Source organism: Malaclemys terrapin, chromosome 5 (assembly GCF_027887155.1).
Source record: "Malaclemys terrapin pileata isolate rMalTer1 chromosome 5, rMalTer1.hap1, whole genome shotgun sequence".
Lineage (NCBI taxonomy): Eukaryota > Metazoa > Chordata > Testudines > Emydidae > Malaclemys > Malaclemys terrapin.
In genome coordinates, this window is record NC_071509.1 from 3,808,936 (window position 1) to 3,828,615 (window position 19,680).

The window sequence follows — 19,680 nt, forward strand, 5'->3', positions numbered from 1 at the left end:
AAACTCACAAGAATGATTTGAGATCTGAAAATCATGCTTTCCAGTGAGAGGCTGAAGAAACTTAATCTATTTAGTTTATGAAAGAGAAGGTTAAAAGGTAACTTGATCAAAGGCTGTACAGATGTGTATGTGGAAGAGATTTCTGACAGTAGGTGGCTCTTTAATCTAGCAGAATGAGATCCAATGGCTGGAAGTGGAAGGGAAACAAATTCAGACTAGAAATAAGGCATACATTTTAAACATGGATGGTCATTTGGAATTTGGGATATGGTGGGGTTCTTCATCACATGCAGCCATTCAGTCAAGACTCAGTATCTTTCAATAAGATCTCCCATAGCCCAAACAGAAATTGTGGTCTTGATGCAGGAATTGCAGGGTGAGGTTCTCTGGCCTCTGTTATGCAGGAGGTCCGACTGGATGATTATGATTGTTTCTTGTGGCCTTAAAATGTCTGAATCCAAAAGAGAGATCCTTCAGCAGCATGGTACCTGTTACCACCCTTCGGGGTCCTTGGCATTGGGTGGTCTAGGCAGCAGGAGACACCTACACCACCACTGAATGTCTCCCATCCAATTGACTAAGGCCAGTGCTTATAACACATGAGAACTAATGAGATTAGTCTGTGGTAGCATGGCTGCATGCTCTGAGGGAGCTAAGGACACACAATGTATGAAATGTCGATTGCCACTGTATTCCTCTTTCTGCTCAACATCTTTTCTGGTTTGTTTCCTTTCCCCTGTGACCGCAGGAGCACTTCTGGAGCTTGGACAAGACGGACAATAAGGTCCCACCCCAGCTTATCCTCCAGATCTGGGACAATGACAAATTCTCTTTTGATGACTACTTGGGTAAGTTGGGACATGTCTTTAGTTCAAAGAACTGATTTCTCGAGTTGCTGTCAATTCTGAAAAATATATAAAAAAAAATTCGAGTTGACCTGAAAAGTAATTTTTAGAACATTTTTGGCAAATAGAAAAGTAAAAAAAATCCTTTTGAGTAGAACAAAATGTTTTGTTTGACTCGACACTAAACATTCCGCGTCAATTTAGTATGTTTTTTTTAACTTTAAAAAAACCGAATGAAATTTCTGTACAAGTCATTTTGAAGTGAAAAATTGAAACATTTTTTTCAGAAGTTTTTTTGTTTTCAATATGAACCACTCTGTGAAGCCATCAGACATTTGAGAAATGTTTTGGTGTCTCAGAATCTGCGTTTTTCGTTGATAAAAAGTTTCAGGCAATGAATGTCACACCCCTCTAATGCCCAGTACTGAAACAGAGAGAGCAAGCAAGATGTGGACATAGAGATCAAATCACTATAGAATCCTCTGGATTACAGGAAAGTCTAGTGGGTCGGTGACAGTATAGTTCAGATCCCTGTATCACAGCAGGACTGATGCTAGACCGATGCTAGATCTTCGGTCTCTGCCTTCAGTGCACCAGGTCCTCCGCTGGTATAAATTATTGGTGGTTCCAATGATTTCTGTAGAGCTGCTGTGATTTACATGAGCTGCGTTTCTATCCCAGTGCCTCCATTAATGCCGATTTCACAAACCTTGGTACCTGCCCCATCATCTTCAATATCCTTCAGAGTTTAAACATTTTTTCCTAGGATTCCACCTTGATGCAGCTTTCTATAAGCCCAGAGCGTCTTGTTCTGTCTTCAATAATGAGTGGGAATTGGCTTCAAACCTCTTTCTAACACCCTTTTTTATATCCTCTATTTGTAGTCACTTTTCATGTTTCCTCTCCGCCTTTTCTCCTCCAGAACAAACATGGCCGGCTTTTCAGCCCATGCCAAGGTAGATAAACTGAATTCCAAGCAGTTTGCTACACATGGGTCTTTCAGACAAGACTTTAAAACACCAAGGTCCGGTCTGTTCTGCATGGACATTAAAGATCCTGGGGCATTTTGTGTAAGAATGCAGGAGCTTGGCTTCCTCAGACAAAATTCCCCCCTTTCTGTTTTGCGCAGTTTGCTGAGCGTTCTACCCCAGAGGTGGCTGCACTGGATGTAGATAGTTTGTGAAGTGCTTGAGGCTGTTTCAGGTGCCATAGAAATGTCAGGAGTTCCATCTTCTGATCTCTTCAGAGCATTTTAATTTCTAAACCTTTCTGAGCTCTCTTCTCCAAACTCTGTCTGATTTCACTGCTCTGCATTGAAATGTGCTGCCCCAAAACTAGCCTCATGCTTCAGCTCCGGCCTGCTTCGTGTTGCACTGAGTTTTCTGGCCATTCTTTTGATTTCTGAATACAACGTGTGCGGGTGACGATCAGTGTGGCCCGCTCTCCCGAATGTATGGAGTGAGGTGATTTTGGCCCCCTGCTGCAGAATCTCTGTCCCATCAGTTCTCCCACAACATCAGTTCACCCCCCCCCAGCTCCCACATCAGTTCTTCACATCACGATGCCTCCCCCATCACTTCTCCTTCCCCCCCCAGCAGTCCAGAACCCCCTTGCCCCCAGAGGGAGGCAGCCCATCTCAGAGGGGGTTTTCCTGCAGGCAGGTCTGAAATTCAGGAGAGGGTCTTGGTGTCCGTGTATTTATCAGTCTCGCTGGAGGTCCATGTTTCTGTCTCCCTGCGTGTGTGCCGGAGTGGGCAGGTGGGTTTATCTGCATGTCCACATGGCCCATTGTTGTCCAGGGTACAAACAGGTGGTTGCCTCTGCACCGCAGAATTGTTGAGTGGCTGTTTATTGGTGCCTGACTCAGGGTTGGAGGAGGGATGTTTTCTAGTTTGCCTAAAGTGGGGGGGACACACAATGCACCCTGTAGGTCTGATGCAGCCCCCAGCTTTCTGTGCTGAAGCCACTGTTGTTAACACAGAGGGGCAGCTGGGGGGACTCCGCATCTAACGTGCAGTGCTCCCCCTGGAACAAGGCAGTATCCAGGGTCTGTCTTCACTAACGAGTTAACGTGGGGTCTTGGGTGTTCCCCTCGCCCCTTCCCATCCACACCCCCAACCCTCTGACCCCGGTGAAGTGCTGCTTTTCACTCGGCCAGCTGGCCCAGCTGGGCACATGGGTCACAGCCTGTGTTTCACTTTGCAGTGTGTTCCCAGGCTACATCACGCCAGTGCTGATAGTCCTTCAGCGCCTTCCCACCATTCCCCCTGCGTGCCCACAAACACAGCCCAGGGTTCTCACAGTTCACTGGGAAAGACTTAGAGTGGTTGAGGTCACTGCAGCACAAAGCACTATGGGATACGCCTCTGAAGTCCTAGTGGACCCCATGAGGGAGCGCAGCACCAGTGAGGACATGGTCATTCGGGGAGGGCTTTGCAATGGGGCTGCACATGCAATCTACTCCACTGAATGCAAATTAGCGGTGGTCCCCATGCAAGCGGCCTGGTGCCAATGCGACCCTCTCTCTGGGCACCTGTCAAGGAAAGCACCGATAAGTCCCAGCTCCTACTCTGCCCTGCATTGTCTGCACAGGGTTAATGCAGGAGTGGCCGGAGGCGCTGCCTGGGGAATAAGCCATTCTCCTGCTAGGTTTTCTCCTCTGAGGGATCAGGCTCCCTCAATTTCTACTGATGAAATCCCCAGGTTCCTTCCTTCACAGGGAGCTCAGTGCTCAGCTGACCCAAGCCCTGGAGGTGGCGGGGGACGGATCCCGAGGGGGTGTCAATGGGGGAAGTGCCACTGACACCAGCTGAGCAGTGTCCATTTGCCCCTGCTCTGGACCGGGCCCCACACACCCATTTCTGTCCCCCAAAGGGAACTGCATGGCACCTCAGCACCAGCCCTTCCCATCCCTGACCTGCAGGGACCTCACGACGGTGACCAGGTGGCCGGTTTTCGACCGGAACGCCCAGTCAAAAAGGGACTCTGGAGGCTCCGATCAGCACCACCGACCGGGCCGTTAAAAGTCTGGTCGGCGGTGCTGCGGAGCTAAGGCAGGCTAGTCCCTACCTGTCCTGGCTACATGCTGTGCCCCGAAAGTGGGCAGCAGGTCCGGCTCTTATGCACGGGGGACGTGACGCCCCGCATGCTGTCCCCGCCCAGAGCACCGGCTCCACACTCCCATTGGCCAGGAATGGCGGCCCCCCCACGAGGAGCTGGACAGTCTGGCTGCTTCCAGGGCGCAGCGCAGAGTCAGGACAGGCAGGCAGCCTGCCTTAGCCCTGCTGCGCCTCTGACCGGGAGCCGTCTGAGGTAAGCCCATGTCCCAACCCCGTGCCCCAACCCCCTGTCCCAGCCCTGAGTCCCCCAAACCCAGAGCCCCCTCCTGCACCCCAAACCCCTCATCTCCAGCCCCACCCCCAGCCAGAGCCCTCACCCCCTCCCACATCCCAACCCCCTGCCCCAGCCCAGTGAAAGTGAGTGAGGGTGGGGGAGAGTGAGCCACCAAGGGAGGGGGAATGTAGTGAGCGGGGGGCAGGGCCTCAGGGAAGGGGCGGGGCAGGGGGCATGGCCTCGGGGAAGGGGCAGGGCTAGGGTGTTCGGTTTTGTGCGATTAGAAAGTTGGCAATCCTAGACCTCACCCTTACAGGGGAGAGGGGGAGTCCAGTGGGGCCAGGGCTGGAAGCCAGGTTGGCGAAGCCAGAACCTCCAATCCCCACATGCATTTCAGATCCCTCTCTGATTGGCTGCCTTTCCCATTGCCCCGCCTCCCAGGCAGAGCAGCCAATCAGAACTGCTGCTGGAAGCAGGCAGAGCTCTCTCCCCTGCTCGTAGGAGCCCACGCTGCTTTCACAGGAGGGGAGGGGAGCAGAGACCCCAGCAGCTCAGGGCGGCTCCGCCACTTGTCGCCCTGACCCCTGTGAGCAATGGGGACTGGATGGTACAACCCCTGACCCTCCCCCTCCCCCTGCAACACCTGGCCTGGGAGGGGGAGGGAAGGGGCTCCGTTGCAGCCCCCAGGGCTTGGAAGCGGGAGGGCGAAAAACTGGGAGCTGCAGGAGAAGCCGGGCTCCGGCTGGGGAGCAGAACTGGTTGCTGAGCTTGGGACGGGCAGTGTGGGGGTGAAAGCTCCTGCAAGTGGGGCCCAAAATCCCATGCTGGGGGTGGGGGCTGTTAAAAATCGTATTCTCGATGTGTTGTCGCTCTGAATACTGCAAGTGGCTGTTGAAGGGGGCATGCAGAGTTGCCTTGTGCTTGGGGGTTGGGGGTGAGGTAGGCTTGCCTGGCAGGGGAGGTGCGTGCTGGGTTTTTTGCATTTCAAAGGTGGTAACCCTCAGCCAGAGATGGGGATTGAGAGCAGTGAGGAGAGAGATTATATCTTTGAGGGCCATCAGTATGCACGACACCACCCCAGGGACATAGAGGATCTCAGGAACCTCTTGCTAGGGGCTTAATCTAACCCAGCCACGGTTCGGGGGACACATAGTACAGTGGCTTAAGGTCCAGCTTTGCACATCCCCCCGAGGTGAATGACCCACCCCTTCTGTGAGAGCCTCTCTGCAGACTGCAGCAGGCAACTCAGCAGTGGGTCACGGGGGAGAGTCACCAGTGACTGGTCAGAACGGCAGCCAAGGACATGCCAAGGGGCGACTGGAAATCTCATTTACTCTTCCTGTTTGCAGGGTAGTTGTAGCCGTTTCGGGGGCACAGGGTACTAGAGAGACAAGGTGAGTGTGTGATATCTTTTATTGGCCCCACTTTTAGTGAAAGGGAGAGAAGTGGGGCCAATAAAAGCTGTCACCTCCTCCACCTTGTCTCTAATTTACTCCGCCTGGGCATCTATGCTGCGTTCGTCACCATTGGCTCTGAGCACTCAGAAAGCGAGTGCCAAGTGACGCGGGGCCCCACTTTCAAACATGGCTACCTGAATCAAGCACCCGGATACCACTGGGTGTGTTGTGAGCGAGACACAAGAAGTCATTCTTCCGCTTTACTCTGCGCTGGTTAGGCCTCAACTGGAGTATTGTGTCCAGTTCTGGGCACCGCATTTCAAGAAAGATGTGGAGAAATTGGAGAGGGTCCAGAGAAGAGCAACAAGAATGATTAAAGGTCTTGAGAACATGATCTATGAAGGAAGGCTGAAAGAATTGGGTTTGTTTAGTTTGGAAAAGAGAAGATTGAGAGGGGACATGATAGCAGTTTTCAGGTATCTAAAAGGGTGTCATAAGGAGGAGGGAGAAAACTTGTTCACCTTAGCCTCTAAGGATAGAACAAGAAGCAATGGGCTTAAACTGCAGCAAGGGAGGTTTAGGTTGGACATTAGGAAAAAGTTCCTAACTGTCAGGGTGGTTAAACACTGGAATAAATTGCCTAGGGAGGTTGTGGAATCTCCATCTCTGGAGATATTTAAGAATAGGTTAGATAAATGTCTATCAGGGATGGTCTAGACAGTATTTGGTCCTGCCATGCGGGCAGGGGACTGGACTCGATGACCTCTCGAGGTCCCTTCCAGCCCTAGAGTCTATGAATAAATGCCGGCTGAGGCAAAGGAGGTGCCTGGATCAACATTTATCTGTCTAAATCCCTCTTTGAATCAGCATGTAGGTGTCTGAGACGCATTTTGCTGTCTAACTTTAGATGCCACACTTCTCTCCCAGGCTAGTACGGCGTTGGGCAGTCAGACCTAGGTGATGTTCCTCTTGCAGTTCTTAATGGTTGGGTCAGGGGACCTCTAGCCTGTCCCGGACCCCGATCTCCCCCCAGATCCTGTGAAATGTGATCTATGCCATGCCGCCCCTAAAAATGTGCCCCGGCCGCCCTAACTCACCTCCGCTGCTGCCGCTCGCGCGCCGCTGCTCGCCCTCCCTCCCAGGCTCTCAAACCCGGGAGGGAGGAGGAGATCCCGAGCGGCCGCGGCGCGCGAAACAGCTGATTCGCGCGCCGCTGCTCCCCCTCCCTCCCAAGTTTGAGAGCCTGGGAGGGAGGGGGAGACCCCGAGTGGCCGGTGCACGCGCTGCTTCTCCCTCTCCCTCCCTCCCTCCTAGGCTTGAGAGCCTGGGGGGAGGAGGCAGGGCTGGGGATTTGGGGAAGGGGCGGAGTTGAGGCGGGGCCGGGGGTGGGGTAAGAAAAAAATGAGGGTCCGGGGGGCAGCCAAAATTGTTTTTGCTTGGGGCGGCAAAAATCCTAGAGCCAGCCCTGCTCTCTCATACAAGCCAGATGCCCCCTGACTGCCACAGTGGCACTAGGGCACAGGGACAGACAAGGTCTTAAATAAGTTGGTCCTTAGTCACTCCGCACGCTGGGCGCTAAGTTATTTAGAAAAGCTGCCGGATGGTATCACAATGGGAGCTGAGCTCATTGGAAAATCCAGTCCTGATTTCGGTGCCCGTTATGCCACGTGTTAACGTTTATGGCTGGGGCCATGGGGTCAGGGAACCCCCAGCCTGTCCCGAACCCCAATCTCCCTCCAGATCCTGGGGAATGTGATTCATGCTCAACCTGTAAATGCTAGCGTTGCTCCTTGCAGGTTCTGTTCAGATGGACCTCAACCGGATGCCAGCACCCGCCAAGACGGCTGAGAAATGCTCCTTAAACCTCCTGGATGAGACCTTGTCCTCTGACCGATTTGTGTCGCTCTTTGAGCAGAAAGCTGTTAAGGGCTGGTGGCCCTGTGTTGTGGAGGCAGAAGAGAAGAAGACCATAGCAGTAAGTCCCTTTGGCTCACTTGGCATCATCTGTGCTTTTATCTCCATTGTACAGGTGGGGAACTGAGGCTCAGAGAGACTAAGTGACTTGCCCAAGGTCACAAAGGAAATCTGTGGCAGAGCAGGGAATTGACCTACAGTCTAGACTAGTGCCCTAAACCCTGGTCCATCCTTCCTCTCCTAAGGGTTTTCCAGCTTTTGTCACAGCACTGGACAAATCATTCAGAACAAATCATTTGTTGTCGTGAACGTTGCCCTGTTTTGTATTCTCCAATTTCTCATGATCATTCATCTGTGCACCCTAAGAGCCTCAGTCGTCGACCAGGGCCCCATTGTGCTAGGCACGGTAGAAACGGAGCAAAATGATGGTCCCTGAATGAGAGGTTGATAGTTGGAAAACTGAATTGTTCTGACTGGTCGTTGAGGTCACGTGGTCTGTTCCCGGCCTGGATGAGCACGTAGAACCCAGTGAACGCGCGTGATTACATATTGAAAAGTCACTTTTTGCAAATATTCTCCATTAGTGGCTCAATATTCGTTGTTTCCTCAGACACTGCAACCTGGCCACTCATTTGCTAGGGATATGTATGTTCTTGGCTTAAGAAAATATGGGTGAATCTAACTCAGCCTCCTCCCACAGAGTTCTAATTTGAAACAGAGGAACACAACAATTGCCAGACTGGATCAGACCCACGGTCCATTTAGTCCAGCGACCTGTGGCCAGGACCCGAATCCAGCAGTAGCAGATGTGCGATAATCACCCTGATCCCTAAGAGTTAGCCATTGGCTGAAGCCCTGAAGCAATTTTCCTTTCCCAAGTCAGTGTTTCGCTCCACAAAGCCAGTTACTCTATTTCCTGCCTCTTTTCCCATGCAGGGTAAGTTGGAAATGACCTTGGAGATTGTGACCGAGCAGGAGCAGGAAGAAAGGCCGGCAGGGACGGGCCGCGATGAGCCAAACATGAACCCGAAGCTGGAAGACCCCAAGTAAGAGCTGGTTGATTCTAAACCAACCATAGGGACCCGGGACACGTTAGAAGCAAGTTGAAAAGACAGGCCCTGTGGGCCAAGAGGTCACAATCTACAGAGGCCCAATCCAGCAAACACTTACAGTGGGGCATTAGAGCTCACTGCCATCAGTGTGTTGTGCACTCAGATGGCATGTACTGCCCGCCTGTACCCCGTGGTATCCAAGGTGGGCTCAGATGACATGTACTTCCTGCCTTTACCCCGTGGTATCCAAGGTGGGCTCAGATGGAACATATTGCCCAGATGTATTCATGGTATCCCAGGGGGCTCAGATGGGATGTAGTGCCAGGATGTACCCATAGTATCCAAGGGGGTTCAGATGGGATGTAGTGCCAGGATGTACCCCGTGGTATCTAAGGGGGCTTAGATGGCACGTATTGCCCAGATGTACTCATGGTATCCAAGAGGGTTCAGATGGTACCATGGGTACATCTGGTCAGTACATATCTAGTGGGAGCTCAGCTGGCATGTTCTGCCTGGACGCACCCAGGATGTTGGTGGGGGGGGGTTCAGCGGGCGTGTTCTGCGGGGCGTCTGGGGGTCCGACTGGGCGCAATCCCCCTTGGAGATGCCTGTCGCGCTCAGCAGTCGCTAAAGGCTGAGGGGACCATCCCGTGCAGCCATCTCAGAGCTAACCCTGACGGTCCTGGTTGCAGGCGCCCGGAAACCTCCTTCCTGTGGTTCACCTCCCCCTACAAAACCATGAAGTACATCCTGTGGCGGCGCTTCAAGTGGGTCTTTCTCATCGCCGTCGTGGTCTTCATCCTGCTGCTCTTCATCGGGATTTTCATCTACGCCTTCCCGGTACGATGTCGGCAGGGGCTGAAGAAACGCTGCCAGGCCCCCCAGACAGCTATTAGAACCAGCCCCCATGCCGTGGCTACGCTGGCATTTTACTTACCCATTTCCCACCACTGCCCTGCTGTCGGCACAACTCCCCCCATAGCCCTAGCGTGGGCATGCCCTTGTTATTTGAGCCACACCTCGTCATTTCAGAGCAGGGGTCCATGTCCTGGTAGCTATGCTGCGGGCACCTGGCCTGCTATACCCATATCTCCATTGCTAGCGCCAATGAGGCTGCCCCAGGGATAGGGATGGTGGGGGATTTCCAGGGTCTGTCTGTCTGGATTCTGCTGTGTGTCAAGTCAGATGCCTTTTTCTGTGCCTCAGTTTCCCCAATGTGTAGAATGGGGGTGGCGATTATACTAATCCCAGCCTCGTGGGGTAGGCGGTAAGGTTTCATTGATTTCCAACGTGCTTTGAGATCCTCACGTGGAAGGCCATCCAGGGATGGAAAGCGCTGCTGCTGCCTTGAAGAGAAAGGCAGCTCCCCCCCCCGCCCGCATTGAGCAGTAGTGAAAGTATGTTCAAATGTAATTGGTTAAAGATGCAGGGTAGTTTACAGGGATCCAAGCAGCCCAATCTCTCATTATCAGGGCTTGGAAGGAGTGTTCTGCTGACATAATGTATGGAACAGAGGGGAAAGGATCCCACCTCATTAATCAGCACAGTGGCTTTTTCTGCCTTGGGTTCAGTTCCATTTGCAAAACAAAATAAATAAATAACCAAACCTCCAGCCTTCCAGCTTGGCCTGGGGATGGGTTTCAAATCCTCCTGTTTTTAAAACACTGAAATAATTCATGCTGTGTTTTGGATCCCATTCCTCCCCTCCCCAGACTGATAGAAAAATGACCTACCTCTTTCTTTCCAGCACTTAACAAATTCTGTGCTGTGTACATCTATAAACCCCACCCCCCCACACACTCTTTTGAGGTAATTTATAACTTTATCCAAGAGAGAGGCTGCATTTGCAGATTGCTTCGTGTGCAGCCATAAAGCAAAGTGCTCAATATCTCCTAAGCACTGTAATCTCCTTCAAACCATTTGAGATCACGCACAATAGATTGTTCTGGAGGACAAAGATATGATGGGATTACAGCTCTGGAGTTCCTGGCTCTCAGCTCTAGACACGTCTCTTTACCTCCGGTTCCCCATCTTTACTAAAGGACAATAATACTTGCCTCGTCTGAGAAACGATCAGTTACTTGCTAAATATTATTTAAAAAGACATAATCATACAAGTGCGAAGCACCGTCTCCTGCTAGACAGAATCAGAAATAGTCGGTTGTGTTTCATATGCCCTATACTGCAAGCAATTAATGGAGATTTTCCTTAGCTCAAGTAGCAGGGCCTGTTCTTTCTGAGCAGGAAGATCTCCCTTCTAGCCCTACTGTCTCCTTTAAGTTTCCAGTGGTTTAGGATTCGTTATGATATTATGGTACTAAAACTAAGTGGAGAGAAACAAAAATCCTTTAGCTCTAAATATTGATTTACATTCATTATTGCTTGTGTTTTTCTCTGACTGTTCATAGCAAATTGTTGTTGTATTTCATTTCACTTTGGACAGGCTTAGTCATCTTTCTTGAAAGCTAGACTGTTTCATGGAATGTTTCTGTTTTCATTTGTTTGAAATGGCTTCCCCCAGATTTTTGGGTCACCGGGTTGTCTATCCCACTCAGAGATTTAGTTCCTTTCCTGCTCTCTTAAATATCAACCTTTGGCACTAAAGCTAGAACAGTGGGGATGGCTTGTGTATTGGGGCTACCCCTAGGGAGATCAGATAGCAAGTGTGAAAAATCGGGACACTTTCTTTCAGAGGCGGGACATAGTGGCATATATAAGACAAAGCCCCTAATGCTGGGAAGGTCCTGATAATGTTGGGCCGTCTGGTCACTCTAGATACAGATCTTTGCAAAGAGTCACTGGTACAACTCAGAGTGCGTACATTAAGGGACAATCCATTATATTATTATTTGGATTACAGTAGCCCATAGAGGCTGCAGCCAACAGCGGGGCCCAGTGTGCTCGGTGTGGCATATACAGACAGTAAGAGACACTCCCTGAATCATATGCTCTCAGGTTGGGAGTCATGAGCAGGTGTCCGTGGGTTATGACTGCCTTTCCTTCCTATATTGGTAACGGAAGGATGGGGGAGGGTGTTCCAGGGTAAATGGGAGGGGAAACTTGGGAAAGTCGCATTATGGAAAAGAGCCACTGATCTATACAGACAACGGGTGGGAGAAGAAGATACAAGCTGAAAACGGAGACAGGGAGAGCTAAAGGCCCCAGAGCAGCAGAGAGCGTAAGGATTTTCATAGAATCATAGAAATGTCGGACTGGAAGGGACCTTGTGAGATCATCTAGTCCAGTTCCCTGGCGATGAGGCAGGATCAAATAAACCTAGACCATCCCTGATAGCTGTTTGTCCAACCTGTTCTTAAAAATCTCCAATGATGGGAATTCCACAACCTCGCTTAGAGGTAGAAAGTTTCCCTAATATCTAATCTAAATCTCCCTTGTGGCAGATTAAGCCCATTACTTCTTGTCATGGACATGGAGAACAATTGATCACAGTTTTCTTTATAACTCCTTTGACATATTTGAAGACTATCAGGTCCCCCCTCAGTCTTCTTTTCTCAAGACTAAACTTGCCCATTTTTTTTAGCCTTTCCTCATAGATCAAGTTTTCTAAAACTTTAATCATTTCTGTTGCTCTTCTCTGGACTCTCTCCAGTTTGTCCACATCTTTCCTACACTGTGGCACTGTAAGGTAGTGTCCTCATAACCCCCAGTGCCCCCGTGTGTCAGGGGGTGATTCTGCAAGGGGCCCCTGTCTCTGGTGCCTCCTGCAGGCTGTCTGCCTCTCACCAGGTCTTCCATGGCTCAGCCGTCCAGCCAAGTCCCCAAAAGTTCAGTCCCCTTCCGGGTTAACAAAAAGGTCCAATTTGAATGTTCACTAAATATCCCTACACAAAAGAGCTTTTGACCTGCTTATGGGTTATCCTTGTCCCGTCCTTTGGGGTCAGTCTTCAGCCACACCCTAGGCTAAATATTCCTTCCGTTGGGCTCGTATGCCCCTTCCTCAGGGCTGTTAGGGGAACTCAGGCCTACCCTCTACTATGGGTTCCAACTCCAGTTAGGGCTGCTTCTTCTGGTATGCTGCTGTTTCCCTGGCCTGCTTCCTAACTCCAAGCCCCCTTGTGCAGCTTCCCCACAGCTTGGGTTTAACACAACCTCCCTTTGGTTCGCAGGCTTCTGGCTTCTCCCTAGAGGATCCTAGCTTCTCTTTCCTCTGCTGAACCAACCACCCCTCTTGGGCTGATCCTCTCCCTGTGGGTTTCTCTGCACAGGGAGGGACAATTGTGTAAGAGTCAGGAGGTGATGATATAGTCTTCTTCACTGATGCTGCAGTCTCACGGTCTAGGCTGGGAATCCCTGACAACTCCCTCTGGGAGTACTGGGATGCTGAAAAACTGATATCCCCATTCTGTGCAAGGAGTTTGTTGCTGTGGTGGAGCTGGGATTGTGGTCTATGTCGTCCACAGTAGTGAACAGACAACACAAATCTTTAGAAGACAGACCACATTTCTCATCCTCGTAGTGTTGGCATGCACTGTTTGCCATGCTGGGATAGATGGCCAACGCTCTGTCTTAGGCGATGGACAATCCACGTTTAAAGACGGTAGCCGCTAACTCATTTTTTCGTGCCTGTACGTGAAAAGTCAAACCAATGTCGATTGGTAAAGATCTTTCTCAAGCTGTGTCGTGGTACTTCACGGCGATGGATATTGCTGTTCTACAGCAACAGGTGTGCCAACATAAGTGTAGCTGGATGGATGGAAATTTGTTCTGAGTTTTAATGTTTGGACCATCCAATGTCATGGACATCAGTGCCAATAGTGACTCAGGTGCAGATCTTGTTTGGCATCATGGGTCAAACGATCCAGTAAACTGTGTTTCATTTGAAACATCTCCCTTCGAATAATTTTTGCTGTTGTCAGAGTCTTCCTCACATGCTTTTCAGAGGGTGTGTCCGATATCCTTGTTGAAGGCAAGGAGCACATCATGTCCTTTGTGTGCTTGGACACCTGGAATATGTGAGAGGAGACAGGATTTTAGGTCAGTGCTGTGAATGCTCCCTGCCAGCCACCCACAGCTGTTCTAGTCTAGCACTGTAGTGCCATGGGAGGTCTGCTAGTTTAAAGACTAGAGTCATAGCTTCATTCAGTCTTGTCTCTTCAGTGCATGCTGTCAGTTCAGCAAAGGCAATCCCGTGCAACATCTTCTCTGTGCTGCTTTGCTCACTTTTCTTCTCCCTGACTTTGTTGTAGAGACACACCCAAACATCTTGGTGGATACTTTGCCTCCTGGACCCCTAAGCCCCATGCACTTAGTTTTGCAAGCAAGCGGTGTTCTTGCAGCTGAGGTGCACACTTGTGGACTCGATTATCCATACTGAGGGTAGAAGTGTCTTCTGGGGGCATGTTCATTTCTCAAATAAAGCACGCTTCTTTTGCTGGAGGTCCTTTGTGCTGGTCACTGAAACGTGTGTATTTCCTCGGCAGTTCGTCAGGGTGATCCCCAGCTTTCTTGGTTCTTTTTTTCCCCCTCAGCCCTCTTACCGTGTGCTCATCACTAAACTTGCCCAGGTTATTTAGTGTCACAGGATGTTATCCAAGGAGGAATTGTCTTTCCATCGATGGGCCTATGAGTACAGAGCTATAGAGCCCTCCTTGCTTTGTACTATTCAGAACAGTGTTGTCAAAGGTCCCAGATCTTGAGGTGTGTGGAAACTGCTTTCATCTCCTTACCTGGGGTGCATCTCCACCAGAGACTCTGTGGGACTTGACAGTGCTGGAGCTAAGGCTTACTGTGAATAGAACATAAGAATATAAGAACATAAGAGTGGCCATACAGCGTCAGACCAAAGGTCCATCTAGCCCAGTATCCTGTCTTCCGACACTGGCCAATGCCAGGTGCCCCAGAGGGAATGAACAGAACAGGGAATCATCAAGTGATCCATCCCCTGTCGCTCATTCCCAGCTTCTGGCAAACAGAGGCTAGGGACACCGTCCCTGCCCACCCTGGATAATAGCTATTGATGGACCTATCCTCCATGAATTTATCTAGTTCTTTTTTGAACCCTGTTATAGTTTTGGCCTTCACAACATCCTTTGGCAAGGAGTTCCACAGACTGACTGCCCGTTGTATGAAAAAATACTTCCTTTTGTTTGTTTTAAACCTGCTACATATTTATTTCATTTGGTTATCCCTAGTTCTTGTGTTATGGGAAGGAATATTTACTTTCTCCACACCAGTCATGATTTTATAGACCACTATCATATCCCCCCTTAGTCACCTCTTTTCCAAGCTGAAAAGTCCCAGTCTTATTAATCTCTCCTCATAGGAAGCTGTTCCATACCCCTAATCATTTTTGTTGCCCTTTTCTGAATCTTTTCAAATTCCAATATATCTTTTTTGAGATGGGGCGACCACATCTGCATGCAGTATTCAAGATGTGGGCGTACCATGGATTTATATGGAGGCAACATAGTATTTTCTGTCTTATTATCCATCCCTCTCTTAATGATTTCCAACATTCTGTTAGCTTTTTTGACTGCCGCTGCACATTGAGTGAATGTTTTCAGAGAACTATCCACAATGACTCCAAGGTCTCTTTCTTGAGTGGTAACAGCTAATTTAGACCCCCATCATTTTATATGTATAGTTGGGGTTATGTTTTCCAGTGTGCATTACTTTGCATTTATCAACATTGAATTTCATCTGCCATTTTGTTGCCCAGTCACCCAGTTTTGTGAGATCCTTTTGTAGCTCTTTGCAGTCTGCCCAGGACTTAACTATCTTGAGTAGTTTTGTATCATCTGCAAATTTTGCCACCTCACTGTTTACCCCTTTTTCCAGATCATAGAATCATAGAAGATTAGGGTTGGAAGAGACCTCAGGAGGTCATCTAGTCCAACCCCCTGCTCAAAGCAGGACCAACACCAACGAAATCATCCCAGCCAGGGCTTTCTCAAATCATCCCAGCCAGGGCCTTAAAAACCTCTAAGGATGAAGATTCCACCACCTCCCTAGGTAACCCATTCCAGTGCTTCACCACCCGTCTAGTGAAATAGTGTTTCCTAATATCCAACCTAGACCTCCCCCACTGCAACTTGAAACCATTGCTTCTTGTTCTGTCGTCTGCCATCACTGAGAACAGCCAAGCTCCATCCTCTTTGGAACCCCCCTTCAGGAAGTTGAAGGCTGCTATCAGATTCCCTCTCACTCTTCTCTTCTTCAGACTAAACAAGCCCAGTTCCCGCAGCCTCTCCTCGTAAGTCATGTGCCCCAGCCCCCTGATCATTTTCGTTGCCCTCCGCTGGAGTCTCTCCAATTTGTTCACATCCCTTCTGTAGTGGGGGGCCAAAACTGGATGTAGTACTCCAGGGTGGCCTCACCAGTGTCGAATAGAGGGGAATAATCACTTCCCTCGATCTGCTGGCAGTGCTCCTACTAATACAGCCCAATATGCCTTTGGCCTTCTTGGCAACAAGGGCACACTACTGACTCATATCCAGCTTCTCGTCCACTGTAATCCCCAGGTCCTTTTCTGCAGCACTGCCGCTTAGCCAGTCAGTCCCCAGCCTGTAGCGGGGCATGGGATTCTTTGTTCTTAAGTGCAGGACTCTGCACAGATCATTTATGAATATGTTGAATGTCCCTCCAGATCCCTGGGGGACACCATTATTTACCTCTCTCCATTCTGAAAACTGACTATTTATTCCTAGCCTTTGTTTCCTATCTTTTAACCAGTTACCAATCCATGAGAGGACCTTCCCTCTTCTCCCATGACACCTTGAAGAGCCTTGAATTTCAGGCAGAAAGGAACCCATCAAGAAACAGAAACAAACCAGCTGACTCATGACTTGGCTCCCATGGCCAATGTAATAAAGCCAGCTTCTCGCAGCCATTGTCATCAGACATTCCAAGAGCAAATGGCCAATCCATAGGTCTAAGCCATGGGTTTTCTACAGTAGTAATTTGCCCTGGCATAGTTCCTGCCATCTGTGGCTCTCACAGTTTGATTCTGCACCCCCTTTAAGTCAAGGGGAGATTTACTGTTGATTTAATTGGGTGCATCCTCAGCTCATTGTAGAAATGTCAATGAATTTAGCTCCACAACTGAACTGTGAGCTTGGAGAGGTATTTTACCCATTGTACAGAGGAGAGAATTGAGAAGGCCCCAGATGAGCAGAGCACCTAAGGACTTAGGGGTGGATTTAAGCACATGTTTAGCCGATTCAGGGGCTAAGTGACTTTTCCAAAGTCACAAACCAAGTCTGTGATAGATCTGAGGATAGAACAAAGATCTCCTGAGGCCTAACCTCAAGACTTACTCACAAGAATGTCCTTCTTGCCACCGAGGCTTTCTGCAAACAGCAGAAACAATATTTTTTGGCAATATTTTAAAAAAGAAAACCCTATTTGCACTTCCATTCCATGCTGTTTTTTGACTCCATTGCTTTTTTTCATTATTTTTTTGCCATATATCACATTTTCCCACGGAAATGTACCAAAATCCCAGTTTTGTGGGCTTTGCTACAGAAACGTTGAACTTTAGCAGATGATTGGAAATTGACATTTTTCAATTGACGATGAAACCATTTCCACTCGAAAAACATCCTGGTTTTGAGCAGAAAACTGCAAGGTTTGGCGGGTTGTCTCTAAAATTTGTCAGGTTTTGCAAAATATTGAAAAGCTGATAGTCTGAGGTTCCTGAATATAGTGGAGTCTATTCCACATAGCCGCATTACTTGACATCCTGAACTAACTTTACTTATACAGTGGTTGCCACTTATAATCTTTACCATTACCTCTGCACGTAAGGACTCTGATGGTGATGTTCCCTGGAAATTTCCTGTCCTTCTATATACCCTCTACCTCATCTGCCATCGGGGGCAGCTTTAATCAGCAGGCAAAAGCATAATAAAGTCCAGTGGCTGGAAGCTGAAGTTAGAAAAATTCCAAAGGGATTTAAGACGCTATTTTTAACAGCAAGTGTAATTAACTACTGGAAAAACTTACCAAGAGCTGTGGTAAATTCATCATCTCTTGAACTCTCTAAATTGAGATTGGATGTCTTTCTAAAAGATATGCTCTGGTTCCAGCACCAGTTGTCAGGCTCAATACCACTCACTTGGGGCCTGATCCAGTGTGCAGTGAAGTCAATGGAAAGACCCCCTTTGACCTAAATGGGCTTTCCATTTGAGCTTGACTTAATAAGGAAGGATATTGCCTTCCACTATGCACGTCCCTGGATGAAATTCTCTAGCCTTTGTTAGGCAGAAGGTCAGACTAGAGGCTCATAACAGTCCCTTCTGGCCTTCTGAATCTATGAAATGTAGGGAATACCCCGGTAAAGTTATCTACCGGACAAAGTGCTTATTGTAAAGATTTTAGCGGCCACCAAAATACAAAAATGTAATGCTTCTTCCAACTGGATTCTGCTCTGTTTTTCACACAGCTGTTTACTCCTCTTTCAAGCTCCGTTTGTGTTACGCAAGCACAGCTTTGCTTCCATTGCCATTCATTCTAATTACAGCTTGCTTTCTGCGCTGATTGATAATCCTCATTGGCTTTCAGCACTTCGTTAATAGAAATTCATAGCTGGACAGGAAACCTGCTCCCCTCCAGAATGGAACCAGTCAAATCATAAAAATAATACTATTCTGGAGGGATAGACTCGGAAAGACAAATGGCGTGTAATTAATTAGAAAGTTCTATTCCACTGGAGGCTTTTCTAATGACTTTTGGTAAGCAGCCCCAGTTTTGCTCTCCTGATTTATGGCATTATTAGCGACGCTCAATCGGCAAACAGCCTCCTAATCCGCTATGCGTTGTAATTTATCATGATGCCTTTGGTCAAACTTTACTTGTGCTTTTCAAAAGAGCTTGGCGGTAACGTGCTTTTAGGTTTTGTTTTTTAAAAACAACAGAGTGACTTCTTGCAGAGCAGGAGTGTTAGAAGCAAGACACGAGAAGTAATTCTTCTGCTCTACACCATGCCAATAAGGCCTCACCTGGAGTATTGTGTCGAGTTCTGAGTGCCATATTTTAGGAAAGATGTGGACAATTCGGAGAAAGTCCACAGGAGAGCAAGAAAAACAATGAAAGGTCTAGAATACATGACCTATGAGGGAAGATGGAAAAAATTGGGTTTGTTTAGTCTGGAGAAGAGAAGACTGAGGTGGACATGATAACAGTTTTCAAGTACATTAAAGGTTGTTACAAGGAGGAGTGATTTAGTTGGTGTTGGTCCTGCTTTGAGTAGGGGATTGGACTACACTAGATGACCTCCTGCGATCTCTTCTAACCCTAATCTTCTATGCTTCTATGATTCTAGGAGGGAGAAAAATTGGTCTCCTTAACTTCTGAATGCAAGAACAAGAAGCAATGGGCTTAAATTGCAGCAAGGGAGGTTTAGGTTGGACATTAGAAAAAACATCCTAACTCAGGGTGGTTAAGCACTGGACAAAATTGCCTAGGGAGGTTGTGGAATCTCCATCACTGGAGATTTTTAAGAGCAGGTTAGACAAACACCTGTCAGGGATGGTCTAGATAGTACTTAGTCCTGCCTTGAGTGCAGGGGACTGGACTAGATGACCTCTCGAGGTCCCTTCCTGTCCTATGATTCTAAGATAGAACATCCTGTACTAATTACATTCAGTGTATTTGGAAGAAATTTCTAATTTGGCTGGGGGCATGTGTGTGTGTGAATCAAAGCTAGTTTAAATATAGCTCTTTCCAAATTATATAAACATGCCTATTAACATATTTCTATTAGGTCTTGATAATTTAACCGGCATGTTACTATCATCTCCTTTTTAAAGGGGGGCATTCTGCCTACGGTAGAGTGTGACAAGGCAAAACTGGGGCTGCTTACCAAAAGTCATTAGAAAAGCCTCCAGTGGAATAGACTTTATTTTGTATAGTGCCTTCTGTGCAATCTGTATCCCAAGACACTTTCCAGTATACAAAATTGCAAGGGTTCGCAGAAGGTGGTTGAAATCACAGTGATGGGACGATGTCGTATGGCGGTGTGCATTGCGAGGAATGCCACTTTGCACCACGAGGCCAAAAACAGAGGGGAAATGCACTAAGAGGAACACACAAGGAAGTGAGAGGGGGAAGCTTTCAGCGGAGGTCAGAGCAATACAGGGAGTCGGTTCTAGAGGGCAAGATCTGCAGAGAAGTAGGTTC

General features: G+C 48.6%; 1 protein-coding gene across 8 annotated transcripts in view; it reads left to right on the top strand.

Moving 5' to 3' along the window:
* DYSF (dysferlin) overlaps positions 1-19,680 on the top strand; it is a 289,365-nt gene that overhangs the window by 265,364 nt on the left and 4,321 nt on the right. For all 8 annotated transcript variants that reach the window (XM_054030057.1, XM_054030060.1, XM_054030064.1 and 5 more), the window contains 4 exons: positions 749-848; positions 7,372-7,550; positions 8,426-8,535; positions 9,234-9,381. In XM_054030057.1, the coding sequence (XP_053886032.1) occupies positions 749-848; positions 7,372-7,550; positions 8,426-8,535; positions 9,234-9,381 (537 nt within the window). The remainder of the gene's footprint in view (positions 1-748; positions 849-7,371; positions 7,551-8,425; positions 8,536-9,233; positions 9,382-19,680) is intronic.